At 44.8% G+C, this 10,173-nt stretch overlaps 2 protein-coding genes and 1 long non-coding RNA gene across 3 annotated transcripts; 1 reads left to right on the top strand and 2 right to left on the bottom strand.

The window, feature by feature from the left end:
• Positions 1-901: 901 nt before the first annotated feature.
• LOC127340749 (uncharacterized) lies at positions 902-4,353 on the bottom strand. The gene is made up of 6 exons (XM_051366501.2): positions 3,431-4,353; positions 1,912-2,418; positions 1,697-1,801; positions 1,523-1,588; positions 1,345-1,410; positions 902-1,189 (listed from the first exon to the last, which is right to left on the bottom strand). Exons 2-6 carry the CDS (start codon positions 2,380-2,382, stop codon positions 1,085-1,087), a joined length of 813 nt encoding a protein of 270 aa, XP_051222461.1. The 5' UTR covers positions 2,383-2,418; positions 3,431-4,353; the 3' UTR covers positions 902-1,084.
• A 1,514-nt stretch (positions 4,354-5,867) lies between these two features.
• Positions 5,868-7,451, bottom strand: LOC127340748 (uncharacterized). The gene has a single exon (XM_051366500.2). It carries the CDS (start codon positions 7,322-7,324, stop codon positions 6,098-6,100), a length of 1,227 nt encoding a protein of 408 aa, XP_051222460.1. The 5' UTR covers positions 7,325-7,451; the 3' UTR covers positions 5,868-6,097.
• Positions 7,452-7,794: 343 nt separating this feature from the next.
• LOC139837506 (uncharacterized) lies at positions 7,795-8,952 on the top strand. Its single transcript, XR_011753991.1, has 3 exons — positions 7,795-8,219; positions 8,565-8,702; positions 8,830-8,952. It is a non-coding gene; the product is annotated as an uncharacterized lncRNA (long non-coding RNA).
• The last annotated feature ends 1,221 nt before the right edge of the window (positions 8,953-10,173 follow it).

Here is a 10,173-nt window from a genome sequence, read left to right as displayed (position 1 = left end):
GAGACTTGCACGATCATGCATTCGTGCTTGTTCCACCGCCCAAAAGGCAACTAATTAATAAGCGTTTTGATCTCAGTAAGGTTTCCTTTCGTAAATACACAGGACCCAATGGATGATTTTACATTACGTATTAAAAAAACTTCTCTTATTTACAAATGCCGGGTACAACATAAATGCACAAACACAATCGTTGAGAGTGGGAACCTTGGCACTTGATCTATCTTGTTGAACTTCGAAAATTGTCCAGATTTCACTAATCTTTTGATAAACACCATTTTTTTGTTTGCGTTTCGTTAGACAAATTGCAGTGATCTGAAGGCTCATATATACTTGTGGAGTTGTGGTGACTTACTTTGTCCTCTAAATAATATCATTGACAAATATTTGTCAATCTAGATCTAGACCAAGTGAAAAAAGAGAGAAAAACAATAAGAGTAATATTTTCGCTATCATGCATGCATACTTCTACGGCCGTCCAAATAATTAACTAAATACATATTTTGATGTCAAGAAGAATCCCTCTATACTCCCTCTGTTTTATTTTATTTAGGTGTATTTTTTGTGCACAGTGACCAAGGTACTTGTTCAAGTATAATTCAAAAAGAAACTACACCAAAAAAATCAGGATTTACCTACTCCCACCGATCCATATTAGTTGCCACTAACATAGACGTATCTAGGTATACTCCTATTTTAGTTCCAAGTACATTCATACTAGTAGCAAGTAATATGAATCGGAGGGAAAAAAATAAATCTAACAAAATGGAACAGAGGGTGTAATTTAGGGTCTAAGGCAGTATTATGCTTCACCGGAAACATCACCTCTGTTTACCTTGTGAAGAACAATTTATTCGTTAATGTTTTATTGTGCTAAATACAGTGGCGAGAACTCTAGTCTCCAATTCACAAAACAAGAAGAATTGATCTATAAGAAAAAGCTGAAGCAAAAGCATGATCCATTATAACTAATTCTCAGCTCCAAGATCGACTGCCATGTATGTTTACAGAGCTTGTGCTCTCTTTTCTTCCTTACATGCGCCAAGATCAACTAAAACTTGGCAAAAACTTGACATGGATGCATAGCCTAGGATTGATTCTGAGACAGGATGGCGTCTAGGGCGTCCTTCACTTGAGACAGCTCCGGGGCTTTCCCTCCTTGCACCGGCCAGAACTCATCGGTCGCCAACACCTGCACAAATATGCACAAGCTGGGTTATAAATTACAAATCAGACACTGGAGTATAGTTTTTTTTTACATGAACATCAGAATATAGTTAATACTAAGCGAATTATGTAGAAGGAGTGGTCGTATTGATGACGTATTGATGACCGACCGCCGCATACCTTGACTTGCAGCTGCAGAAACTTGACATAGTTGATTGCCTTCTCTAGCATGGTGACCATGTCCACCTACAGGAGTTGATTCCATCCAAATTAACAACTAACAACCAGGCCATTTTGAGAGAAAACTGCACTGAAGCAGGTTCATGGCATGCATGGGAAACAATCATGATAGACGCACCTTCGTGCCATTGGGAACGAGATCCTGCAGAACTTTGAGCCTCTCACTGATGCGCTCTCTTCGGACCTGTATATGATCGAGTGCTTTGGATTAGTTCGGTCTTATCGAAACAATTTCTATGGCACAATGAATCTTGCACAATAGTAGGGAGAAACCAACTCATTCTAATTGTACCTTTGCAACGGCGCTTTGAGGATCCCCCTTGGTAGGGGCAACTTTGGCCTTGCTCTTCCTGCCTCCTCCACACTGCTTCTTAGCCGCCGCTTGCGTCTCACCGCCCTTCACGTATGCACACAGATCACATTATTATTCGCTCCAATTCCATGCTTAATTCCTGACTTGCTACAAACAGATCGTGATGCAGTGAGTGATTAGAAGTAGACGCTTACCGGGCACACACGCTTCTGGGACGCCTTGGCTGGCAGCTTGATGTTGCTCTCCTGGATTTCTGGGCCAACATCATCCGACCCTGGGTTCACAAACCCAAACTTGGCTGCACAGTGCTGGTCGGCCATGCCGTCCATCCAGAGCGTGCAGTCATCATCACCTGCCCCAGCGTTGTAAGCCAGATGATGACCTACACCGCCGGCATGCTCAAAGCTGAGAACCGACGAGCTGGAGCTGGAGCAGGCACCCGAAGTTCCAACGGAGGCATTGTACGCCCAGCTGTAGTAGTCGGCTGAAGACCCACACCCGCCTTTGAAGTTGTCGACAAAGGCGAGCTGGGGCAGGGCAGTGGCAGTGTCATCGTCATCACCGTCAACGACCACGCCATGGTAGCCGAAGAGCTCAAGGGACATGGAGGGCTCATCGTCGTACATCGTCCGGAGCTCCCGTGTGGTGGCCCGCTTGCTTGCCATCGGCTAGGCAGGTAGAACTGTGTCACTGTCTCCTACCTAGGCGAGATCGAGCTACTGGTGATGGTGTTTAGGGGAACTAGCACAGTTAGCTAGCTAGGGTTTACGGCAACTCTTGGCAGCTAGCTAGTTCTGTTAATGCATGAGACGTGCAAGCATGCGGCTACTTATATAGAGTGAGGGGTTCCTTAATCGAGTAGGTGGTAGGATGCAAAGCTTAATGAGCCAGCAAGGTGTGCCATATTCTAGTGAGGTTTTGAGCTGTCAGTGGAATATAGGGTCAAGTGCTAGGAGAGAGACATCGGTGGATGACAAGCCGCATACATCCATGATTAATTGCTTGTTATGGTCAGCTAAATAGGGTGATTAAGCAGAAGTGGAATTAAAATCCCCCATGTTCCAGTGGAAGAGAGAGCCACATAATTTACACTCCTCCACATCCGGGCTCTCTTCACGTGGCATTCAAAGCCAAGTTGATTCCTGTTTACATTAGTTAAACAAGGGGGGGAGCTAGGTGGTGATAACATTGTGACAAGCTTCGTGTATTTTATTCAAGCTTAGCATGCATGGGAAACTGTAATGTAAATAATGAGCTGAGATGGCATTCTTCCATAAATGCGCTTCTCAACTTCCATTGCCATGGCTAGCTAGTAATGTTGGGTAACTTAAATAATTTCTCTAGGATTATAATTGATCAGCCGTACGTGTATGAGTATGTAGGTTTCACAACAGTAAATGTTCCTCAGGTTTGATAGTGTATTGTTAACACCAATGGTTACAGTGGAAACAAGATTACCTATCAGACTACTTCCTATGGCAGCAGATGATAGTAACTTGTTTTCACTGTAACTTCCCATGGACAGGAAAAACCATTTGACTACATCAACGACCAACACAGATCACCAACGGTTGCACGCGACGGTTCGTTTCAGAATTTGCAAAACCATGTGACTACGTATACATGCTCTCCAAACCAATTGCAGTGAACTGAACCGAAGCTTCCATGCATATCTTACGCACATGGAAAATAGTTTGTTACACACACACGTACCTTGCAGAATATCTTGTGCCGGGTGATGTGTAGATGAACTCCATGGACATCGCACACAGATCAGGATCTCCTCCAGCTTCGACGTGCACTCACGTCAACACGGTAAATACCCTGTACGTGGCTAATGCTCCCTAATTAAATTAGTCCTTGCAGTGGCCTTTCAAAGCTTCACATGGCTTAGCTAGCAGAGCTCAACAGTGCAAGTGTCACACTTATTGCAAGCACATAAACAAACCCCTCCCTGAGTAGACTGATAAGCCTGGACGTGCGACGCAGTCGTGCAGCACCTACATACCCGACACTACCTACCAGATGGAGCTCCTCCCCGTGCATCTCGCTGTAGGAATACACATCAGAGACAACGTACATGTACTATATTAAGGCATCTCCAGGATTACACAAGTACGTATGCAATTATACATATATACTCGGTTTGTGTAAACAACTACTGCACGCCTGTACTATTCCTTGTTGATCAGGTAAAATGCATGGGGATATATGGCTGCTGCTTCAAGCAGCAAAGCCTTTGCAGGTCAATTTTTTAGTGTGGATTTCTTATCTGAACTATCTATTGATTTATCTCTTATCTGAATTCTCTAATGGCTGTACAGCTCCAGATTATGATACCAAGGCTAGCTGCTCCTTGCCGACCTCCACACGCATACCCACCCACCATCTTGTTCCTAATAGCTAGCGTAGTCAGTACATAAAGATAAGTAACACCAGCATTTCTATAATGTCAAGGATATACTAGTGACAGTACAATATGGAACTGAGGTTAATTAGAGATAAGAGAGTTACCTCGTTGAGCCAATAGAACACTACTTTAAACTGCGGTTACTTCGATGTACCCCTCTTGTTCTGGTTCCAGCCTGCACTGCAAAATAGAACTTGGTCAAGACATAAGATTCATTAGTAATATGCTTGTGTAGGCGGTATGAACTCTAACTTGTCATGCAACCCAGGTGCTCATCTTAGCCTGCTGCTGCATGCATTTACCTGCCATCGACTGCAGGATACAGCTCATCATATCCTACGGGTGAACTCTGAAACTCTTCACTTATGAGACAGAAACTCAGTAGATTATGCAAGTCAATGATAACGGCTGAATCAGGACTCACGCATTGCTGAGAAGCTGAGAGGGTGAGTCTCCCAGCTCAAAGGAGTTTCTAGTAACTGTTCTTTCAACCCTTTAGTTAAACTCGTGCACAAGAGTAACATTGCGCCCTCAGCAATAACTGTTCTAAAATAACCATCATAATTCACTTCAAAGAAAAAAATCATAAAACATGACATCCCCAGAAATTTGGATAACAAGACTACATTATACAGCATGTAAGCTTTGTGTTGCCTATATGACATGCCTACTGTCGCTAGGTTATAATGGGGCCTGTATGGCCCAATTTAAGCTTTGGCTTATGAGCAGTTAAGTGAGGACTTAGGACAAAACAGCTAGCAAATTCAGGCTTAGCATCAAACAGAACATCCCTAACATAATTGAGTCAAAGCAAGTAAATGGGCCTCACTTGTGCAGCAGTTCTTGAGTTGTTAGTTTGGTTGCTTAAACAGCTTCAGGCTTATCCATATAACTCTATAGGCCAATGAACACCTTACAGGATAAGCCTAGTGGCACGCAGAAACTGAATATGCAAAGCATGTCTACGACCAACTAAATTACTACAACTTTTACTGACTGGTAGAAATAAGAACATTCTCTTCGTTAGAGACAGTTCCTCCAAGAAGCAAACACTTCTGTCAGAAGAAACAGAAGTATCGAACACCTAGAAGATGCCACGTCAATGAGGATAAACTTGGTTATATAATGCATGCTGATGTATTAGACTACATGTGTCAGGACTCCAGAATATAACCTGTGTATTGTGCAGTACATCACTCCACCCATGGGCTCAAGCTTGTGAGGAGAATGAATGAGATGTGCTCACCTATCGGGTGAGGTGGCCTCCAAGTGGCAAGTACCAGGGTTGAATTAAGTCAAAGGTACGAAAACCTGGCAGGGGTAAAAAGAAAATAAACGGTGTTACAAGTACATGGTCCTAAACTACCATTTGGAGTTCCAGGTTGAAATGTGGACTCTGGGCAGAGTGGAATTTTGCTATGGATCATTGTCTCAACTCTCAGTTGAAATGCAAAATACATAGATAGATATGACTGTCACAAGTACAGATGAAACAGCAAAGAAAAAAATGGTATTAGGAGTACAGGGTCCTAAACGACCATTTTAGAGTTCCAGGTTGAAATTTGAACTCTGGGCAGAGTAGACTTTTGCTATGGATATTGTCTAAACTCAGTTCAAATGCCAAATACATAGATAGATATGACAGATGCGAGTACGGATGAAACAGCAAAGATAAAAGGGAGATGTATCCATGTTTAGGAGATAAGAGATCCATTGCAGTTTCAGCTATGAGCCACAAAATTCCAGCACAAAATATTTTTCTGCAAATACTCGAAGATATAACTGAGATGAAGCAAACTACAGGTAATCCCATACAAGCAACCTAGCATTACAGAAGTTGCAGAAAACATCACAGTATTGTGACGTTGCATAGCAATCTGAAGAAAGTTGCTACTTCTAGTGTTTGACAGACGGAACAGAACGTTTCCAAGAGCCATCACCTATGCTGTTCACCCTGTTCTAGAGCGCAGTTACGAATCCACATCCAATGAGGCCATCTGTCTGTTGAGTTCACTGTCCGCCTTCTTGAGAAACACGTCCCAGCCACTCCCATCCCCCCAATCCAGCATATCATACGGCACCGCTGTCATTAACCCTGGCCTCACTGCGCCTTGCTGCATGACCACTCTAAACTCGAGCTCATCATCCCCTCTCTGCTCCTCCTCAAGCTCCTCCCACTCAAACATGAGCGGCAAGGTATAGCCACCCCAAGGATTGAAATCGATCAGCTTCACCCGGCCATCCGCTCTCACAGAGACGTCAAACGTGTAGTTCTCTGAAGCAAACTGCGGCTCGACTATGTCGTCAAAGAAATCCTCGATCTTTGGCTGCACCTCGGCCCTCCACCCAGGCAGCGAGGGGTAGTATGCTGACGGGTCGCGCTGCGAGACACCGACCAGCTTCCGTCCCCACACGAAGCAACGGAACTCGGACTCGGGGCGGAGGCCCGGGTACCACTTGCGGAGCGCGAGGTAGTACTGGAACCCGTCTTCCAGCCAGGAATCGTCCTCTTCCGATGTATCACTGTCTGCCTCGTCGCGAGCAGGATCGTTGAGAGGACCGGAACCGTTGCTACTCTCAACTCCATTCGGTAGAGCACCAGTGCCCTGTCTGGCATTCCGTCGAACACCCTCTGGGCGCACGAAGTCCTGGCAGGAGGCACGCGCGGAGACGAGGTCGTGCGCGATGCAGTCGGAGGCGCGGAGCAGCATGGCGACCTCGGCGAAGCAGGTGCAGCGCGTGGTGGCGTCGGCGGCCATAAAGACGGCGTCTTTAGGCGCGCTCCAGTTGAGCTTGGGGAGCGCGGCGCCGCCGAGGTCGGCGATGGCGGCGTCGACGGCGGCCTCGAGCTCCGGGAAGGCCGGGCGGAGAAGGTTCTGTTCGTCCTCGTCGTCGGAGGAGGAGCAGGAGTCGAAGATGAGCTCGGAGGCGTCGTGGTCGAGGAGGGAGACGGGGTCGGGGAGGTGGGCGCGGACCGGCGGGAACGGGGTGCGGCCCGAGGTGATCGTCGGGAGGAGGAAGGGGAGAGGGCCGTCTTCGTCGGAGGCGGCGGCGGCGGGGTCGGGGTAGGCGGTCTTGCCGGCGAGGTAGCGGAGGAAGGCGGCGGGGAGGGGGATGATGACGGTGGGGACGGTGTGGCGGCGGAACGCCGGGTACCACTCCTGGATCTGGCAGCGGAGCAGCTCTTCCAGCAGCATCTCCGATAGCTCGCTTGGATTCGCCGGTGCGGCGGTGCGGCGGTGGTGGTTCCCGTCGCCGCCTTTGGCCTGCGCTCGTGCTCGCGTTCTTTGTTTCTACTAGGGCTCGTAAACGAGGGTTGCCTTGGACCTACTTGTGCGTGGGCTGTCCGCTGCAATTGGATACTTTCTTTAATTCTGTCGTAGTTAAGGCCCATGAAGATTCTTCTTTTTCTGGGGGGGCAATTAAGATTCTTATGCCAGTTCATAAAAAAAGTTCTTAACTCGCTTAAAAAAAACACTGCCAAGGCATACATACTTACTACATACGTGACACCCCCAGTAAAATAAAATAATGTAGATACTATACTGTAGAAACTATAAGTATAGAATCTTCTACTATGATATTTGAACATGCGAAATGGACATACATAGAATTTATAAAAACACTATAGTACATCCATGTGTACAAAGTAGTCCATACGGTGTCACCCATGTATATGCTTTTTCTTAGCCACACAAGGTGTTTAGTTAGTGAATGTCCCAAACTAAAATTTCCATGATAATTAACTTAATTTTCATGAAAGGGTTCTACAGTTGGAACGGTGTATTTTATAACATAGAAATCTTAATTATGCAAGAATGCAAATGTTCCCTCCGTCCCACGAAACATGTCTGAGATTTATAAAAATTCAGATGTATCTAGATCTTATTTAGTGTTTAGATACATCTAAATTTGGACAAATCTCCAATACGTTTCATGGGACAGAGGGAGTACAAGACAATATGCAGAGCTATATAGTTCGCGTTTTTAGAGATAAGTAGTTGATTCTCCACGCGTTGCTGTTGACATTTGAGATGATTTTCATAAACACCGAAGCATGAATACCATACGAATGGATGAAAACAACCTTGAGTAAGCTCCAATACGTTGTTGAATCAATCATTCAGCTTTCTTAAATCCTTCAAATGAATCGGTTGGTTTGTTAACTTTTGTTATTTAGTTAACTTGTTAGATCTATCTTTGCACGATTGGTTTGTTATTTAGTTTGCTATTAGGGTAGTTTTGTCATTTAGATATGGCTTTGTATATGTACTAAATGTGGTATTTTTTAATTACTTCACATCTATAAATTATTTGTTAATTGAACTTGTATACTTGTGAACTTGTATAGTCTTGTATGGTTATGTTAGATCTACATATGCATTAGGCCGGCTATGTATCACCATCTACAATAATGTCCTAACCATATGACTGCAGATTACAAGATGAAAAATATAGGATAGCTTTCTCACATCTATAATAATTATGTGCGGAAACAACTGGGTTGTAAGAAAATAAGGACGCTAAAGCTCACAGCCTTCCTTCTACCTTGTACCATGTCATCTGAAGTTGCACGTAAGTGACTAGTTGTTCAATTAGCACATGTAATGATCATTTCTATTTGTGTATAAAATTCTCATATTGAAGAACATTTTAAATTGTATTTTCAAATTCTTTAAGCAATATTTTTTGCATGTTGCAGCTTCTACCTATAAGGGAGAAGCAGTATCATGACTGGATTGTTCCCTTCAGCGTGCTCCAAGTCGATGGTGACGCTACCGATATCCTTACAAGTTACATCATGGAGACGAAGACGTAACGAAGAAAAGCCACAGATTCTTTTCTTTTGGGAATACATCTCTACTATATGTAATGCTACCTATAGACATGATGTATAAGACGTGTACTGAAATATAGTTAAGATTTGGTACCATACTTCCATGAGTATTAAGCTGAGCACACATCGGTTGCGGGTGCTACTAGTTCGTGTGCGAAATAAGATGAACACATACAACTAGAAACACAAAATGTTTGTGACCGTACGAAACACACATGCTTAGAAGAGAAAAGTCGTTTGCGAAGGCCATTATATTCGCACATGGTTGGATTAAAAAAAAACGTGTGCGCAAGGATGCCCCATCGTACACGGTTACGCTTTTGACGTATCACCTACCCTCGCATAGTGACGGGTAGGTTTATCGTGTGTGACATGTCTTTTCAGCGGTGTGTGTGTGGCCCGATCTGTACTAGTGCGCTAGGATGGCTTGCACGATGTGATACCAGTTAGTACTTAATTAGAACTGGGAAGTTTGCCGTGGGCAGCACGCCGCGTCCTTTGTTGTTAGGCTGTTTGTTATAGCATTTTGTAAGTACTGCAATATATGAGTCATCTTAGGTAGTACTGTAAAAGTTTTGGTGCTCTGTAAAAGTAGTGTTGTAGCGCCATGGTTTAGACTTTTTCCCAGCGCCCGTAGGTATAACTTGAAAAAGTAGAGCGATTTTCTCGTAAAGAAAGCACGAGTGAGATATTCTTCGTTAATAGGGATCTCAATTGCAGGAACAAGCAGAAGTGGAAGTGTCAAGCTCCTCTACCGGAGAAAGACATTGAACGGATTGTAGCGAACAAGATCGAGGGGGGTGAATGATGCTATGCTAAGTTTTACCCTTTTTGAGTTTTTTGTGCAACGGAAGTAAAGGTGATAGCTTTGATGCTCGAGATGATCCTAGTATGATTCTAGACAAGTGCAACAAGTAAAGGAACCAAGCATAATAGTAAGAGTAAGGAGCGGGACAACTGGAGGGCGCGGAGACGAGGCGAGGTTTGTTTCCCGCAGGTCCTCCCACAAAAGGAAGTACGTCTGCGTTGAGGAGGTGCTAGCCTCACACAAGAGGCTAGCGGCCACTCCACGAAGGAAGGCCTCACCTTCTTCCCCGAGAGAGCTCCACAAAGGGGCTCCCCCTTCTCCACTAAGGCACCGGTCGAGGCGGTGGTTCCTTCACAAGGTTGGGCGAGCTCCACAACACTAGGAGGCTCCCAACAACCTAT

The sequence above is a fragment of the Lolium perenne genome, chromosome 3 (assembly GCF_019359855.2).
Source record: "Lolium perenne isolate Kyuss_39 chromosome 3, Kyuss_2.0, whole genome shotgun sequence".
In the NCBI taxonomy this organism is placed as follows: Eukaryota; Viridiplantae; Streptophyta; class Magnoliopsida; order Poales; family Poaceae; genus Lolium; species Lolium perenne.
Note: the sequence above shows the minus strand (reverse complement) of the source record. Positions and strands in the feature narration are given on the sequence as shown.